Source organism: Microtus oregoni, unplaced genomic scaffold, assembly GCF_018167655.1.
Source record: "Microtus oregoni isolate MIOR12 unplaced genomic scaffold, Mior012 000029F_ref0000214, whole genome shotgun sequence".
NCBI lineage: Eukaryota > Metazoa > Chordata > Mammalia > Rodentia > Cricetidae > Microtus > Microtus oregoni.
The window spans coordinates 3,022,625-3,042,010 of record NW_024543088.1 but is presented as its reverse complement, the minus strand read 5'-3'; the positions used below and the strand labels follow the sequence as shown (position 1 = coordinate 3,042,010).

The 19,386-nt window shown below is 49.1% G+C and overlaps 1 protein-coding gene across 2 annotated transcripts in view; it reads left to right on the top strand.

The window, feature by feature from the left end:
- LOC121464957 (monocyte to macrophage differentiation factor 2) overlaps positions 1-19,386 on the top strand; it is a 43,256-nt gene that overhangs the window by 20,915 nt on the left and 2,955 nt on the right. Inside the window, exons 2-6 of one of the 2 annotated variants that reach the window (XM_041678091.1) lie at positions 7,263-7,344; positions 9,664-9,824; positions 10,549-10,623; positions 15,013-15,114; positions 17,192-17,261. In XM_041678091.1, coding sequence (XP_041534025.1) covers positions 7,263-7,344; positions 9,664-9,824; positions 10,549-10,623; positions 15,013-15,114; positions 17,192-17,261 — 490 coding nt within the window. The remainder of the gene's footprint in view (positions 1-7,262; positions 7,345-9,663; positions 9,825-10,548; positions 10,624-15,012; positions 15,115-17,191; positions 17,262-19,386) is intronic. The other variant, XM_041678092.1, reaches the window with a different exon arrangement.

Here is a 19,386-nt window from a genome sequence, read left to right as displayed (position 1 = left end):
AGAGGGCACCAGACCTCATTATAGATGGTTGTGAGACACCATGTGGTTGCTGGGAATTGAACTTAGGACCTTTGGAAGAGCAGGCGGTGCTCTTAACCACTGAGCCATCTCTCCAGCCCTTTTTTTGGTTTTTTTGAGACAGGGTTTCTCTGTGACTTTGGAGCTTGTCCTGGAACTAGCTCTGTAGACCAGGCTGGCCTCGAACTCACAAAGATCTGCCTGCCTCTGCCTCCTGAGTGCTGGGATTAAAGGCGTGCACCACCACTGCCTGTTTTTTTTTTTTTTTTTAACACTTACAGCGAGTGTCTTTACTCGGTGAGCCACCTCCCTGGCCCCTCTCATGTATAAACTAGCCTGTGTGCATGCAGTGGACTGTACTTCTGACCATGAGCTGGCAGAGAGTGACTGCAGGTGTCTTCCTCAGGGCCTCCATCTCACTTTTCTGATTGTCTCACATTGAACCAGGAGCTCACCGAGTCTGCTAGACTGGCTGGCCAGGAAGGGCCTTCAGCTTTCTGTACTCAGCTGCCAGTGTCTGGCCTTGGATTCTGGCTCAGTTTGGGAGTCTGCCAAGGGGCTGCAGCTACACGGCCATCGGGGCTTCAAGGCTGCCCACAGAATGGGAAGTCTGTTCTCCAGAGATGGGAGAGAAGGGCTCAGCCTCCGCCTGTACTTTATCAAGGGCCTGCTAAGAGTGCTGGAAATTTCTAGCTATCTTTCTTGGTTTGTTAGTTTCAAACAAGGTCTTTGTCATGTAGCCCAGGTTGGCCTGGAACTCCTAAGTCTGCTGCCTCTGCCTGCCCAGTGCTGGGACTAGCGCACTCAGCTTCCTGCGGTCTTGGGGTTGCTGCTTTGATCGTCAGTTTGGTTCTGAAGCAGCTATTTCTGATATAGTTTGTCTGTTAACATCAGAACTCTGGGGCTGGGGTCGAGAGTGACTTGGGAGGTCAGGTGTCTGCTGCACAAACACAAGGACCTGCATTCAGATCCCCAACACTGCTGGGCATGGCAGTGTACGTTTGTAACCCCAGTCCTGGGGAGGCCAAGACTGGTGGATCCCTAGAGCTCACTGGTAACACCGAAGCCAAATCCGTGAGCTTCAGGTTCAGTGAGAGACCCTGAGAACTCAGAGGAGAAGGTGAAGAGATTGAGGAAAACACCTAGTATCAATCTCTGGCGTCTACAGGCACTCAGCACACATGTGTACTCTCTCTCTCTCTCTCTCTCTCTCTCTCTCTCTCTCACACACACACACACACACACACACACACACACCACTGAAAAGGAAGGGGGCTGGGGAGTGTCTTGTGCAGGAGCACTTGCCCGGTGTTCTGACTTCTTTTCCTGTTGTTGTGACTAAGCATCCTGACAAGGACAGCAGGGAGGAAGGATTTATTCCAGCTCAAGTTCAGGACCCTCCTCATCATGGCAGGCAGGTCAAGGCAGCAGGGCTTGAGGCAGCTGGTCAGCTGTACCCATGATCAGGAGAATGGAGAGAGACAATGTTTGCTGCTGGTTACTTAGCCCCACCCCACTTTTGAGACAGGTTCTCACTGTATCTAACTGAGCTGAAATTCTCTGTGTAGTCTAGGCTGGCCCCCAACTCCCAGGGAAGTGCCTGTCTCTGCCTACAGGAGGGTTGGGAGTAAAGGCATAGCCTCTTTCTCCATTTATCCAGTCTAGGATCCCAGGGATTGGGTACCACCCACATTGGGCGGGTCTCCCCCTCCCCAGTTAATAAAGTCAAGATGATGCCCACAAGTATTGCTGGAGGCCCGACTCTCGGGTGATTCTAGATTCCATCAGTTCGTCAGCTACCACTAATCATGGCGCCTAGCATGCACAAAGCCTTGGGGTCCTGCTCCAGTACTGAAAAAATAAAAGGAATTACACAGAAATAAAAAGGAACGGGGCTGTGGAAATGACTCCGTTGGCAGATCCAGTGACAACTGTGGACTGGCATCCAGTTCTCAGCACCCACATTCAAACTGGGAGTGAGATCAACTTCTCCATACATGTGCGGGCATGCACACAAAGCGAATAAACAAAGCACCCCCTAACAAAGTCACCGCAGCATGCTGAGCCAATGGAACAACCTGGCAGTGAAAGGAGCTTGTCGAGCGTGGCTGCCTGAGTTTGAGTCCTGGCACGCGCAAGATGGAAGAGGAGAACCAACTCTGTTGTTTGCTGACCTTCACACAGGCATCTTGATTCCAAGTCTCTCTCTCTCTCTCTCTCTCTCTCTCTCTCTCTCTCTCTAAAAATAAGGAAAGAGTATATAACAACACAGGTGAATCTCAATGGCGTTATAATAAATGTTAAAACCTGGCTTAAAGGCTGTGCATGGGGTAAAAGAGAAAAAACAGTTGAGGAATGACCAAAATGATCTTTAACAAGGATGTTTTTTTCACTGTTGGGGATAGAAACCAGGGCTTGGTACATACTAGGCATGTAGTCTCCTGCTAAACCACACCTCCAGAACCTCACTCGGAGAGGGGGGATGAGGGTGGGGGGGTGGGTTTCCAGGCAGGTGCTCTATTGCTGACCCCACTTGCACCCCCTCACTGGGGGTTCCAAACAGGCGCTCTATTGCTGACCCCACCCGCACTCCTCACTGGGGGTTCCAGGCAAGTGCAGTACCATGGAGCTGCATCCTCAGCCCTAAGGTTTCCTTCAACACAGTTCATTTTTCTTTGGCAGGCACAATGCCTCTCTGGCTCATTTGCATAGACTGCTTGCTATTCCAAGCACAGCTCCCTTCCACCTAAGAACGCGCTTTGTACTGACTCAGCCATTGCTTTTCTGAAACCAGGTATCACGTAGCTCAGGTTAGCCACAAATTCACTGTGTAGCTCAGGCTGCCCTTAACGTCCTGATCCTGACCTGGGGTTACAGGCATGCATTGTTATATGCAGCTGCATTATTTTTGTGTGATGGTGACTCCACGATCAAAACAATCTTTTCAAACCCCCAAAACCATGTTACAAAATAGGGAGACATTTTTATGTATACAAATGAAAACCCAAAAAGTGAATTTGTTGCCCTTTAAAATGCCTGTCTAGGGTTTTTTGAAGAAAAACACTGGGACACAAGGAGTTAAGAGAAAAGTCCATGGGTCTGTGGGGTGGTGGGAATGGCTTCCTGGACTTTCGCCAAGCCATGCTCCCCCCACCTTCAAGCCTTTCTTTTTCCCCCTTCATCACCCTCCATTCAGTAGCTGCAGCCTGCAGGAGAGACAAGGGGAGTTTTGTAGAAGACAGAAATAAATAAATAATGGCCTGCCCTAGGTCGCCACGGCAACCGTGACATCACCCTGGACCCACATGGCCGGCACCATGGGTGGCTTGCCTGGAGTTAAAGGCAGAGGAGAGGATAGGGTGGCTCCTGGTGACAGGTGCAGGACCTCTTCCCCGCAGAGGGTGATAAGCTTGCCCACCTGTGGGTCTCTCTATCAGCTGTCTACCCACCTTCAGACCAGCTGGTGGCAGCATCAATTGTCACTGCTTCTTGGGGGTTTTGACAGAGCTAATGAATGCACCTTCTGCACCAGGGGCCGGCGTCCTCTGTCTGCAGGAATGGAGTAGCTGACACTCAGGACTTGGGCACACAGTTATTCTTGCACAGTTCTTGGAGCGCTGACTTCCAGGATTGAGGTGTGGGCAGGCTTGTTCTTTCTAGTTCTAAGGTCTCCTCTTCTAGGTTCTGGGACCTTTTGGTGACTAGGAGACGTGTTATTCCCATCTTGGCCTCTGTGACAGGAGGCCATCGCTTCCCTGCAGCTGTCTTATATGACATCCTTTTCTATATTGTTTTTGGCCCTCTGAAAAATTTTATTGGCGGTATTAGGGCTTGAACTTAGGATCTTGCATATGCTGAGCCATGCTCCTTCCCCTTATACCCCTCTCTGGAGGATGCTAGACAGGTGCTCTACCATTGAGTCACATCCCAGCCCCTCACTGAGGGATTCTAGGCAGGTGCTCTACCACTGAGCCACACCCCAGCCCCTCACTGGGGGATTCTAGGCAGGGGCTCTACCACTGAGCCACATCCCAGCCCCTTACTGGGGGATTCTAGGCAGGGGCTCTACCACTGAGCCACATCCCAGCCCCTTACTGGGGGATTCTAGGCAGGGGCTCTACCACTGAGCCACATCCCAGCCCCTCACTGGGGGATTCTAGGCAGGGGCTCTACCACTGAACCACACCCCAGGCTCTCACTGGGGATTCTAGGCAGGTGCTCTACCATTGAGCCACACTCCAGTCCCTCACTGGGGGATTTTAGGCAGGGGCTCTACCACTGAGTCACACCCCAGCCCCTCCCTGGGGGAGTCTAGATAGCAGCTCTACCACTGAACCACATTTCCAATCCTGTTTGTGCTTTTAGTTAGGACCCCACTAAGTTGCCCAGAGCTAACCTCAGCCTCACTTTATGTCACCAGCAGCTCTCAAACTTGTGACCCTCCTATCTCAGCTTCCTAAGTAGCTTGGATTATAATAGGCCTGCACCATCAGCATTGGATGCATGTCTGGTTTTCTTTTTTTCTTCTTAATTTAAATTAATTTTTTACGTGTATGAGTGTTTTGTCTGCATGTGTATGTCTCAGATCCCCTGGATCTGGAATTATAGACAGCTGTGAGCTGTCACATGGGTACTAGGAATTGAACTCGAGTCCTTTGGAAGAACAGCCAGTGCTCTTCACTGCTGAGCTAACTCTCCAGCCCCCGCCTGTCTGGCTTGCAATCTGCCCCTGCCAAGGCACCCAGATCCTGGCATGGGAAACACTGGGAGTTGGTTGTTACGGCCCAGAAGCCCTGGGACTTTCAGCCTGGCATCTTAGTTTTCTCACCTGTCTGCTGAGCTCAGCGCTGCCCTGTCCATGTGACAGTGGGATTGCATGAGCAGGACTGTGTAGTTGGGGTGGATCCTATGGAAGAAGGGTGATCAGAGCAGCGGGTCACGGGAGCCGACATGGTGTCTGGAGTCATCGAGGTGTCGTCATAAATCAGACACAGGAGCACCAGAACCGGCAACCTCCCTCAGCCTTCATCCCTGACTTGCCACACCAGCATTCCAGAAGCTAGAATACAGAAGGCAGCCAATGAATGCTCTGTGGACTATAGTAGCAGAGACCAGGCTCACAGAAAGTCCCCCATTGAAAGCTCCAGCGTATTTACCAGCATGAATCCAGTATACAAAAATGCTCAATAAATGGTCCCTGACATGGAGACAGCGTAGAGAGGGCGCTCCACAAATCTCCATCTACTGTATTGGGAGAGTGCCGGCATACAGAAGATACAAAATCAATGTTCCAGGGACCTTACCTTGATCTAGCAGGTACTCGGGACACCTCAAAGACTCATGATGCTCAGAGGTCTTTGTTCTGAGCTCTCCATTTGGGGGGAATGCATAGTTGTCATTGAGGTTGTGTGTGTGTGTGAACATGCATGGGGACCCCAAAGGAGGATCCTGGGTAGTTTTCTCTATCGGTCTCTACTTTGTTACCTCGAGACAGGGTGTATATAACGGTGTATGTAACGGCAGGGAGATGTCAGGATCTGTCTGTATGTCTCCCCCTCTGCCCCAGTGCTGGCGTTATAGGAGTTACAACCACACCCAGCCTTTTTACGTGAGTGCTTGGGATTCAAACTCAGCAAACACATTTCCGCGCCCTGAGCATTTCCTCAGCCTGTGTAACTGGGATCTTGGGGGGAGTGATCTTGATGTCTTTGGGTGGCATCTGCCTCCCCCTGGTGGACGATGCTGGGCAAAGCTCCAGGGGAAACTTGAGAACCGGTGTGCAGAGAACACTGCATAGCTTGCTGCTTCTGTTTTTCGGGCGGAGAGCCAGGCATGCACAGGTGTTTCTTCCTGGCCCCACTGACTCTCAGGCGTCAACCAGGCTAACTGAAGTGCCCCCGACTCTCACATCACGGTAGAGCCAGGCTCAGAAGCCAGCTGGGCTGGGACCAAGTTTTTTGCCACCTGGTGATGTCACGTCTCTGCTCCAAACTGTGCTGTGTGAGACTAAGGGGAGGCAAAGACATTTTGAAGATTTCACACACCAACACACAAGAAATGTTTGTTATTTTAAAAGGTTTATTTATTTATGAGACTGGGTCTCAATATGTAGCCCTGGCTGACCTGGGACACCCTGTGTAGACCAGGCTGGCCCTGAAGTCACAGAGATTTACCTACTTCTTACTCTTAAGAGCTGGGATTAAAGGCATGCAGCACACAAATGTTTATTAGTGTGTGTGTGTGTGTGTGTGTGTGTGTGTGTGTAGTGTGTGTACCACAGGTATCCAACGAGGCCAAAGAGGCTAAGAGGGCATCAGATCTCCTGGAACTGGAGTTCCAGGGGTTGTAGACTACATGATGTGGGGTTCTGGGATCTGAATTCGGGTCCTCTGTGAGAGCAGTATGAGCTCTTAACCCCTAACCCATCTATAGCTCCAGGAGTTCTTGTTCTTAAGGGAAATTTAAGTCTGAGAATATGGCTCAGTTGGTAGAGTGCTTCCACGGTTTGTGTGACGTTCTGCATTCCATCCCTAGTGCCGCAAGAGCCTGGCGCCGTGGTGCACATCTGTAATCCCATCACTCAGAATCCTCCTGCCTCTACCCTCCCCCCCCCCGCATGTGAGACTTATACACGTGCACCGATTGCATCAGTTTTTGAGGTGCTGGGGGTGGTACTAAGAGCTTTGCACATGCTAGGAAAGTACTCAACCAACTGAGTTGTATCCCCATCCCCAGTAAAGAAACATCACATTTAGGATCAGACATGAAAAAGTTGGCAGTAGAAGATGTTTATTACCTAGGGCTGAGGAGATGGCTCACTAGGTAAAGCACCTGCTGCACAAGCATGAGGACCTGAGATCAAATCCTGGAACTTATGTAAAATGCAGGTTCAGGCAATGACAGAACTTGCAGTGGGAAGTTGGCATATGGCTGAGATAGGCAGACTCTGAGGCTCACTGGCCAGCCAGCTCTGAAATGGTGAGCTCTGAGTCCAGTGAGTGACCCTGTCTGGAAAAAATGGGGAGGGGTACAATTGAGGCAGACACTCGATGTTGGTTACTGGCTTGTGTGTACCAATACAAAAGTAAGCACCACACAAACACATACATGTAATCAAAAACTGTGAATACTCAGAAAAGGAGACAGAAGGAAGGAGAGAGAAGGAGGAAAGTTGCGTGGGTGAGAATCTGGAGTCTGGCTTCCTCATCCAGTCTTTCTGAAACTCTTTCTGCCTCTCATTGCAGGTTTATGAATGACCGAGTCCCAGCGCACAAGAGGTACCAGCCCACAGAATATGAACATGCAGCCAACTGTGCCACCCACGCTGTGAGTTGACTTATGGGGTACTGACATGGGGACCCTTCAGGGTAGGGGTGAAGAAGGCACTCTTCTCAATCTATTGTGTATATTATCTGTGTATATACGTAGGTGAGTGCAGGTGCTCACAGAGGCCAGCAGAGGGCGTCAGATCCCCTAGGGCTGGAGTTCGGCAAGTGTGAGCTACTCAGTGTGGGTGCTGGGGCTGAACTTGGGTTCTCTAAAAGAGCTTGGAAAGCTGGACGTAATCGTTCAGCACTTTAGTCTCAGCGCTCTGGAGGCTGAGGCAGGAGGATCTCTGTGAGTTCAAGGCCAGCCTCTGTGTAGCAAGCTCCAGGACAGCCATGATGCAGGTGTGGAGAGCCTAGGACAATTTCAGGTGCCAGTTCCCACCTCCCACTTTGTTTGAAACAGTCTCTGTTGGACAGGTGTAGGCCAGGCTAGCTGACCCGTGGGTTTCTGGGAACTCTGTCATCTGACTGTAGAAATGCTGGGATTGTGTAGAAATGCCAGGAATACAGACGTGTGGTACCATGTGACCCAAACCACAGGAACCCGGGTTTAGAGCAGCGAGGTGTTGAGGAGGAGGACCAGGAATGAGAAGATAAAGAGGATAGAATACTGAGATCATCTCTCTCTCTCTCTCTCTCTCTCTCTCTCTCTCTCTCTCTCTCTTCTCCCAAGGCAGAGTTTCTCTGTGTAACAAGTCTGGCTTAGATCAGGCTGTCCTCAAACTCAGAGATCCCCTGCCTCTGCCTCTCGAGGTCTGGGATTAAAGATGTGCGCCACCACCATATCTTACATAGTATTTGCAGAAGGAAATGGGACAGAGTCAATAGAGACCTATCACAGAATGGGGCAAAGTCAGCAGGGAGCTGATCAAGCAATATTGCACAAATGAGACACAAGGTATCTCAAGTAGTCCCAGACTGAGCACACAGTGGCCTTGGGATGATAAGAACAGCCCTTTCCGTGGGGGAAGAGTTAGATTCCCAGGATCTGAAATTGCAGCTCCCCCAAGACACAGCGCCCGGGCCATTACTGACTCTGCCAAGTATGTTCATGGTTTTAGACCGGGAACTATGTCTCCGTATATCAGTGCCTCAGGGAAGTCTGGCTTTGGCCTGGCTCCCGACAACCGCATCTGGCTTTATTTCGGTTCTCAGGATCAGAACTCCAGTCCTCACACTTGATGGAAAGGGCCTTACCATTGAGTCCCTCACCCCGTCCATGATGCACAAGTTTTAATTTGTAATCTTAATTTTATTTCTATGGGTGTTTTGCCCGATGTATGTCTGTTCCCGGTGTGCATGCGTGGTGTCCACAGAGGCCAGACGATGAGCTCTGACCCCCTAGAGCTGGAGCTACAGACAGCTGTGAACCACTATGTGGGTGCTGGGAATTGAACGTGGGTCCTCTGAAAAAACAGCCAGTGCTCTTAAGTACTAAGTTGTCTCTTCAGCCTCCAATAGATACAGTTTTTATGTCTTATGAATCAGTTAACATTTTTGAAAAATTAAAATAGACCCCGTTTCACTTCTTTAGTGGTGCTGTTAGCCCATGGGCTTGGTGGGCACCATCTTGGTATTGGGTAGCATGATCTGGAGAAAAGGAGGGAGTCAGTGCAGAGATCTTGGGGCTTGGTACTCCCTTGGCATTGTTCAAAAGTCTGAGCCTGGCCAGCGAAGAGGGCTCAGTTAAATGCTTTCTACACAAGCACAGGGACCTGAGTTCAGTTCCCAAGGCCTACGTGGTGGAAGAGAACTGCCTATCTCTGATCTCCAATAGTGCACTCTTGCACGTACTCATACATGCGTGCGCGCGCGCGCGCACACACACACACACACACACACACACACACTAAAATGTTTCAAACAAACAAGCAGAGTAAACAGTGCCTCAGGAAGGATGCCTGAGGTTGACCTTTGAGCTTTACACACATGTGCAGGGAAGTGTAACTCAGCGCCGCATTAAGTCACGTAAAAAGCCTGCTATGCCCCACATCACACGCTTCCCCCCTCCCACGCACAAAAGGGCTGGGCCTTGGATGTGGGGAAATGGCTCAGCAGCTGAGAACATTCGCTGCTCTCGCGGAGGATCTGAGTCTGTTTCACAGCACCCATTTCATGGGTGCCTCTTAAAATCATCTGGAGGTCCAGCTCCTGGGGATTCAGTGCCCTCTTCTGGCATCTACTGACTCCTGCACTCATGTGAATAACCCCCACCTCCACCCCATACAAATACCCAAACTTAAAATTTAAATGCCTCTTTAGGAAATATATCTATTTTTTAAAAAGCCTGGCCCTGTTCTGTCTTCTCTCCCTCTAGTTCTGGATCATTCCCAGCATCCTCGGCAGCTCCAACCTCTACTTCCTGTCGGATGATGACTGGGAGACCATATCTGCTTGGATCTATGGCCTCGGCCTCTGCGGCCTCTTTGTGGTATCCACCATTTTTCACACCGTCTCCTGGAAGAAGAGCCATCTCAGGTACCCCCGTCCATCCCTCGGAAGGGCACATGGACATACACTGTAAACACGCATAGGCAGAGGCGAGCGAGTATTCACATCAATGGGTGTCGGGAGGTACCCCCCACATGCCCCACAATGGCAGGCAGCCCGGACAGCTGTTGCTCTGGTCCCTCACAGCTGGAGAGACTGAGGCTGGAGGGGGGTGTCTACAGGGTGGGGTGGGAATCTCAACTCTGCCTCTCAGTCTCTCCCACTGGGGAAGGTAAGGCTGTCCCCACGTGTAACACCTGATTCTGTGTTACTCTTGGTACAGTTCGTGCGCCACTGTACCGTAGGCAAGCCTGGCCAGGGCCTGGATTTTGAAAGAACACACACACACACACACACACACACACACACACACCTGGGTCATTCGAAAGGAGAATAGCCGAAAGTCGTTTATTCAACCTTGGGGAAATCCTTGCACACCTAGCTGCTGCACAAGGAATTTCCCCCCAGGCAGGTGGGAAATTACCACACCCAAGATGGAGTAAACAATGCCCTACAGCTAATCACCAGGAGGGGCAGAGGGAGCACATGAACAAACAGAATGTTTTAGCTGGCTGACCAGAAACTGTCCTCAAGATGAACCCCAGGAGCAGGGGTACACCCATGGGCCCTACACCCACACAGTGAGGTGGGTGCTCCCATGCTTCCCTGCCACACAGGGGCTATGACCTGCCTCCTTCTCTATCTGCCCTAGGATGGTAGAACACTGCCTGCACATGATCGACAGGATGGTCATTTACTTCTTCATCGCGGCCTCCTACGCTCCTTGGTGAGTGCCAGCACCCACCCCCACCCCACCCTGCTGGCTTCCTTTTTCCTGCTTGAATTTCTGCCTGCATTCCGGTGGGTAATTGGTGACCACACAGACAGAGGAGTAGGTGGGAAAGAAAACGTACTCGTCCTTTTTCTTGTGCCAAGAAATACCCACTTATTGCCAGCTTCTCGTGTATCCTTCAAGGGTTGCTGTAGGCAAAAAAGAGCAAGTGTGTACATCTGTGTATGCAAATGCTTATGTATACATTAGCATGTATTAACATATATTTACAGATATAAATAGATGTCAATGACTGTATAGATCTATAGACACACTTGCACATATATGCAGATATGTATGTGGTTTTTGTTTTTTTTTTTTAATCATTATTTTTTTTCATGATGGGGGAAAGAAAGAGAGGTAGAGAGAAATGGTCTCAGGTTACCTAGGCTAGCCTTGAACTCCCTATGTAGCTGAAGCTGGCCTTGGATTCCTGATCCTTCTGCATCTGTTGGACTCAAGCGTCTAAACACCGAGGAGGAGTCACCCCCAGAGATCATCTCACACACCACAGCCGATGCAAAAGCATGAGGATTTTATTAATTCTGTCATGACAGGGTCCCCCAGCATTCGGGAAGCTGAGAGACCTCGAATAGCGGGTACAGTCTACTTTAAAGGGGTCACAGAAGCAATGGGGGGGTGTTTTTTGACTATTCTGATTGGCTTATTCGAAAGGGCTATTACCAATAATTGACTGGAGAGCTGTTGCCAGATCAGATGAGGTAAGAGGTCATTTTGACCCCGTTTCCCAGGGGACCGAACCAAAGCATATGTATATGGGTAATTGTTCAGGAACTGAGTACGTGCGAGTATAGCTGTTAGGTCCTTGGTTCCCAGGGGAGGAGGGGAAGCACTATGGCACAGAGGCTGAGAGGATTCAGAATTGTCAAAAATGGCTTCAGGATTGTCTTAAAGTCTTACACATCCACTTTTACAATGCTGAGATCACAAGTGTGTAACACGGTGCCTGGCTTTTATGTGTGTATTGAAAGTATTACTTATTGCTAGGTGTGGTGGCGCACACCTTTAGTCCCAGTACTTGGGAGGCAGAGGCAGGTGGGTCTCTGTGAGTTTGAAGTCAGCAGGGTTACATAGTGAGACCCTGTTTTTTTTTTTTAAATACTCATTTTAAGATATGTTTATCTTTTTTTCCCCTGTGATGCTGGGAATCAAATCAGTTCTCTGTCACAGAGAAACCCTGCCTCTCTATGTTTCATACCTGTATTGTACATTATAAAGTGTTTATTTAGACAAGTGTGTGGCATGTACTTGCTATGCCAGACTTTCGGAGGCCGAGGCGGAGTTTGAGGTCAGCCCTGGCTGTATAGTGAGCCCCTGTCTCGAAAACAAAATAAAACCCAAAGCATCTATTTATAGTTTTGCCTTCGGCCTGTTTCCCTTTTGTGTGCACACACGAGCGCGTGTGTGGTGTGCATGTGTCTGTGAGTGTTTCATGTGTGGATTCAGGCATCATCCCTGCCTTCATTCTTCACCTTGCTAGGAGGCGGGATCAGGAGCTTGGATGACCACACTTCTTCCACACAGAAAACAGAAAGCTACTGTGATGTGGGTGGAGCTTAGACTTTCTTTCACATGTGCTAAGTAAACATCTGTCTCCCACACCTCTGCTGAGATGGCGTCTTGCTATGTAGTGTTGGCAGGTCAGGAACGTCTGTAAACAGACACTCGACTACAGTCTCCTTGAGCTGGGGCTTCAGGACTAAGGATCTGGTGCCCTCTTCTGGCCTCCACTGGCATCTGCACTCACGTGCACCCCTCCACACTACCCCATATTAATTTAAACAATTTTTAAGAGTTTTCTCCTCTAAGGAATTCATCCAGAGAGGAGTTGAAGGATCTGCACCACCAGCGTCTTACTGGCTTTTCTAAGCCTCTTGGGAAGGGGCTCAGGTCTCTCTGCATCTACGTGGAATTCATCTTGGGTGCAGAGACTTTGATCTTGTTGCCTTGCTCCTACTTCAGACTGTGATAAGGGAGAAAGCATTTATTCCAGCTGGTGACTCAGGAGTACAGCTCTGCATGGCAGGAATTGGGGAAAACTGGTGGAACTCATACTGGAAGGGTTTCCCAACATCGGTGACCATAATTAAGGTCACCACGCACAGCCATCCCCAGAGGCCCTTCTAGGTGATTCTGAGAACTCAAGTTGACAGTTAGCACTAATCACCTCACTCACTATTCTTTTTAAAAATGTACTTTTATTTTATGTGCATTGGTGTTTTGCTTGTGTGACACACCTCACATGTCTGTTAGTGTGTTTGATCCTGGGAACTGAAGTCACAGACAGCTGTGAGCCACCATGTAGGTGCTGGGAAATGAACTCAGATCCTCTGGAAGAGTAGACAGTGCTCATAACTCCGGCCCTGCTATTCTTATTGTGTTTATAAAGATTTATTAGTTTTTTATTTTAAATTTTATAAACTTTATTATGAAAACTTGCAAAAATAAACCCACATGCCAAAATTGGCCATATCCTAAGTCTGCACATCTTGATGACAGTTAGAGTAGCCATCTTGCAATGGAGACTGTGGTGCTTCCCTTTGGAGTTTGCACTTTCATTATCAAATATATTCTGATGCACGTATCTGTCACCCAAAACAAAAAGCCCACGACCGGGTCAGAACCAGAAAAGCTATAGGCTCTCTCCTCTTTTCTAACCCGTCACCTGCACTCAGCGCCTTCTCACCGCCCCCCCCCCCCCCCCGTCTTCAGCCCTGTTCTCTTTTCAACACGCTATGCTAGACCCACATGTCCATCCATTTACAGACATACACATATGATTGTACAGGTGTTTACTTATTTTAAATTATGTGTCTGTGTGAGATACTGTGTGCATGTGTACCACATACTCATGGTTACTTGTGGAGGCCAGAAGAAAGTGCCAGGTCCCTTGGAACTGGAGTTATAGGTAGCTAATGTGGGTGCTGGGAACTGAGCCTGGGTTCCCTGCAAGAGCAACAAACCTCAGTGTCTCTGTCCCCCCTCCCCCCAACCTCTGAAGATGGGTCTCACTATGTAGCCCTGGATGGCTTGGAACTCACAATGCAGACCAGGCTGGATCCCATTTGTGTCTGCCTCCCCAGTGTTGGGACTAAAAGTGCATGCCACCCATGCCTGACCCAGCAAATAGTCGTAACTCTCCAAACTCCAGCTTGCTGTTCTTGACTGACCTCACCCCCCCCCCCCCCATGTAGCTTCTGGGGATTCCCTATGTTTGTTTCATCTATCCTCCTATTTTTAAAATGACCACGAATAGGGCCTTTAAGATGACTTAGCCAGGAGCAGGGGCAGGCACAAGTCTTTAATTTCAGCGCCCAGAAGGCAGAGGCTGGTGGATTTCTGAGTTTGACGCTAGCCGGGTCTACCGAGTGAGTTCCAGGACAGCCAGGACTACACAGAAAGACCTTGTCTCAAACAAGCAAGCAAGCAAGCAAGCAAGCAAACAAACAAACAAAAACTAAAACCCAAAATAGAGGACTTAGCAGATTGAAAGAAAAGGTGCCTGCACACAGCCCTGACTTCTGTAGACAAACCTGAGTTCCCGCCCGGGAAGCCACATAGTAGAAGAGAACCAACCCTCAACCCTCTGACCTCCACACATACACTATGGCAAATAGGCACACATGCGCGTGCACACACACACGCATACACACACACACAAAGTAAATGTTAAAAAATTAAAAACCTACAGATGTACTCAAAATATACAAAATCACAAGAGTTGGGCATGGTGGTATGTATTAGGGTTCTTTAGAGAAACAGAACCAGTAGAAGTTATGTATATTATAAAAGGGGTGTACTCGTGTGTGTGTGTGTGTGTGTGTGTGTGTGTGGTGTGAACATGTGTACATACACTCATGTGAAGGACAGAGGTCATGTGAAGGTTAGGCATCTTTCTTGTTTGAACTCCACTTTACTTTTTGAGACTGAGCCACAGGGACCCTCCTGTCCCCACCTCCCTGTCTCTGGAGATTATGGGTCCTCATGCTTGAGTGACTAGCATTTTGCTGGCTCAGTCTTCGCAGCTGTGAGGTTTGCTTTGGTCTGGGTCTTTTGTCACGTGTTTAACTGAGACTGGCCTGGAACTGGCGACTCTGCTTCCTCAGTCTCCTGACTGCTGGGATGACAGGCATGTGCCACGGTTCCAATTTTGACAATTCAATTTGCACAGCATTCTGTCCCTCCGAGTGAGAGTCCTTGTCCTACCTGAGCAGCCATTGGGGACTGGGCGGCTCTGGGATCAGCTTCCTGTGATAGGCTGGCCATGGAGTGCTTGGCCTTGGTGACCCCATCATGCTCTGCCCTTGGCTTTTTTTCTCCCAGGCTGAACCTCCGGGAGCTGGGCCCCTGGGCTTCCCACATGCGCTGGCTGGTCTGGATTATGGCCTCTGTTGGTACTATCTATGTCTTCTTCTTCCATGAACGGTAAGTCAGGGCTAGGGGATCTCAGTTTGAGGAGGTGCCCCTTAATTTTTCAGTACCACCTGCTCAGCAGCCTCAAGCAGGTGAAGCCCCAAGATGACCCCCAAAATGTGAGGACATGGCCTTGCCTGCATCCTAACTTGAGGAGCATGCTTGTATACCAGGCCCCATCCCTCAGAGGGACAGATCTAAAGCTGTGTGTGTATGTGTGTGTGTGTGTGTGTGTGTGTGTGCATGTAGGGGCCAGAGTTTAATGCTGGCCACTGAACCCTAGATCCTCCTGTCTCTCTCCATACCCAGAAATGAGGTTACAGATATGTGTGATCATGCCTGGCTTTTATGTTGGTGTGGGGCTCTGAACTCAGGTCCTCATGCTTGTGCAGAAAGCCCTTTATCAATGAAGTCATCTCCCCAGGCCTTGAGTGCTCCCCCCGCCACCCGCTCTGCAAATATCATAGTAGGTGTTAGGAAGAGGGCTCTATTGGTGAAGTTCCTGTTGTTCAAGCATGAAGTTCGGAATTCGATCCCCAGAACACACTTCAGTAGCTGGGCACAGTGATATGCCCATCATTCCACTGCTGAAGAGGCAGAGACAGGAGAATCCCTGGGACTTGCTGCTCAGCCAGTGCTAGGTCCTGCCTGACATATTCGTCCACGCTTTGCGGGGAGAGTGTGGATTGAGAAAGAGACAAGAGACAGCAGATAGAGTCCGAGGGCATCCAGTGGATACTGTGGTCGGCCTCATGATTATTTCTCATTGCCCTTATTTACCCTGATCCGTAAAGGAGGCAGAAGGCAAAAGACTTCTTCACCAAGATACAAAGAACAAAGTAATTACCTTTTGTTTTTGTTTTTTTCGAGACAGGGTTTCCCTGTGAACAGCTCTAGATGTCCTGGAACTAGCTCTTGTAGTCCAGGCTGGTCTCAAACTCACAGAGATTCTCTGCCTCCAGAGTGCTGGGATTAAAGGTGTGCGCTGCCTTCACACAACCTTGAAGGAGCTAGAACAGGTCTGAGCTCTCTGACCTTTAGTCAAGGTGGAGCAGAGCCACTTCTGTGGGCTCCCATAAGCCAGCTTACTCTACTTGGCAAGGTCCACGTCAGTGAGAGACCCTTTCTTAAGGTGGACAGCACCTCAGGAATGACCCTTGAGGCTACTCTCTGACTTCCATGCATATGTGATCATGCTTCACACATATCTGCCCACACATGAGCACACACATCAAAACATTTTCAGTCATGTGTGTCTGTGTGCATGTGTATGTATGCATGTGTGTAGTTGCCCCAGGAGGCCAGAAGAGGGCATCAGATCCCCTAGAGCTGGAGTTGTAGGTGGTTGTGAGCTGCCCATTGTGGGTGCTGGGATTTGAACTATATGTGCTCTTAACTGCTGAGCCATCCATCAGCACACTATCCTATCCAGATTTGTTCTTATGACCTCATAGGTTACTTGACCCTCTCAGTGAACTAGATCACCAGTCACCTGCCTTCCCTACACTGTATTATCAGATAATGGGGAAAGGCTTTAAGAGGTCATGTACCCTGAAACCTTTTCTTCTGCTATGACACTGGACTGACAGTCATTAAGTGGGGGAGGAGAGAGAAACCAGGGAGGCAAAAGAAAATAACGAAGTCCTGCACAGAGCCCACGGGGCTCTAGGAGATAAACAATCCAGAATGGCATAGGGTTCGGTTCACCTAGCAATCAGCACAACTGAGAATGACTGTTTGGGTCCTGTGGGGGAAGATGCTGGGATTAATTAGTAATGTCTGCCGTAGGCCACATATTGACAGTACCCATGTGCTTGCTATATTTAAATTTGCAACCCATGTTCTACCTACAGTGTATACTGTAGAAGCTCAGGAATAGGCTCTGAGAAGAAAAGGGGCATGTCATATGATTTGTCCAAGGTCACATGACTTCCATTACCTGCTGATGTTGCTGGGCAGAATATGAGCCGTGGAGTTCCACACAGAGAAAATCTCCTCTTCTCGCTGTGCTGGTCTTCAACATCAGAAAGCGGGGTGCCCTGTCCCTCCTTGGAAGCTTGTCCTGAGATCACATGATCTGTCTCCCCAGGTACAAGCTTGTGGAGCTGCTCTGCTATGTGGTGATGGGCTTTTTCCCCGCCCTGGTGATCCTCTCCATGGTAAGTCCCACTTGCCCAGCGGGAGGACTCCGATCACATGTGCGAGCTGGACCTGCCTCTCGAGACTGTCAATCAAGCCCCCACCTCTGGCAGCAGGGGAAACAGGCTGAGTAGGTCTGTGTGCTTGCCTGACGGGACAGAGAACATGGAGAGCTCCCTTGGGAGCTGCAGCATCCCTTCTGTCTAATTCCGAGGTTAGGTCTCCATATACCACGAAAGTGACTAGACAGCTCAGGCAAGTCACTGATCATGGTGCCCAGGACACGGTGCCTGCTAAGAAACACTGGATGTCTCGACTGCTGTGTGGTTAATATTCAGCAGCAATACTCTTGAGGACTGGGGAAAACGTTATTTTGTGTGTATGTGTGTGTGTGTGTGTGTGAGTGTGTATGTGTGTGTGTGAATGTGTATGTGTCTGTGTGTGAATGTATATGTGTGTGTTTGTGATACCTTAGAGGTAATCACAATACCACTTAAAATGCTTTAGATTAATTTTTTGTTGCTATGACCCAAAGCAACTTAGAGGGCCGGATGGAGAGATGGTTCAGTGGTTAAGAGCACTTGTTGCTCTTGCAGAGGACCTGAGTTTGATTCCTAGCACTTACATCAGGTGGTTTACAAGCACTTTTAACTCCGGGTGATCTGCTGCCCTCTTCTGGCCTCCATGGGCACTGCACACAAATGGTGCATATACTCCCCTCCCATATACATATATATAAAACTAAAAATGAAATGATTTTTAAATAGCAGTTTATAAAAGAAAGAGTTAATTTGGATCACAATTCCAGGTTACAGCCCATCATTGAGAAGAAGGCAAGGCAGGAACTTGAAGCAACTCGTGACATCCACAATCAAGAGCAGAGAGAAATTAATGCGTGGCTAGTGTTCAGTTTACTGCCTCTACTGTCATATGGTCTAGGACTCAAATCCAGAGAATGGCGCTGCCCATTCTTAGGCTGAGGCTTCACACATCAGTTAGGACAATCAAGACAACCTCCCACGGACATACCCACCAAACAATATGATCTAGACGTTTCCTTGCGACTCTCCTCTCAGGTAATTCTAGATTGTCGAGTTGGCAGTTAAAATTAAGCACCACACAGGAGTTTTAATCTCTAAGAGATGTTTTCATTTTTTGGGAGAGGGTCTCCGATAGCCCAGGCTAGTATCAAACTCATTTATGTAGAGTAGGGTTGCAGGCAGGTGCCACTTGCCCAATCTCCAAGAGACTTTGTTTTGTGGCTGTTCAAGTTGTAGAAAGACAAGGATAGTGGAACCCAACTGACCTAAAGATGAGTAGGTCCTGTGTGTCAGAACAGATGAAGGGCATGAGTGTGGCTTACAACATCACCTTTGGCAGCTCACAAACACCTGTAATTCCAACTCAGGGGATCTAGTGCCCTCTGCTGGCCTCCTTGGATGCCCACGTACACGTGACACACACACAAATAAATAAACAACTATTTTAGTAAAAAATAATCTTAAAGCTGGGCGGTGGTGGCGCACGCCTTTAATCCTAGCACTCGGGAGGCAGAGGCAGGCGGATCTCTGTGAGTTCGAGACCAGCCTGGTCTACAGAACTAGTTCCAGGACAGGCTCCAAAGCCACAGAGAAACCCTGTCTCGAGAAAACAAAAACAAAAAAAAAAACAAAAAAAAAAAACAAAAAAATAATCTTAAAATAAAAAGCCTGACATGGTGCATGTACTTGTAATCCCAGTACTGGGAAGGATCTCTGAGCTTGTTGGCCAGCTGGTGTAGCCTTACTGATGAGCTCCCCGCTAGTCAGAGACCCTGTCTCATAAAACAAGGTGGATGGTCGGGCGCTGGTGGTACATGTCTTTACTTGAGAGGCAGAGGCAGGCGGATCTCAGAGTTTGAGACTAGCCTGGTCTACATAGTGAGTTCCAGGACAGCTAGGGCTACACAGAGAAGCCTGTCCCCCCAAAACCAAACCAAAACAAAACAAAGCAAACCAAAACCCAAGGTGAATGAATGGTGTCTTGAGGAGAAATGCCTGAGGCGGATTTCTGTCCTCAATATGCGTGCACACATCCTACACACACACACACACACACACACACACACACACACACACACAGAGAGAGAGAGACAGAGACAGAGAG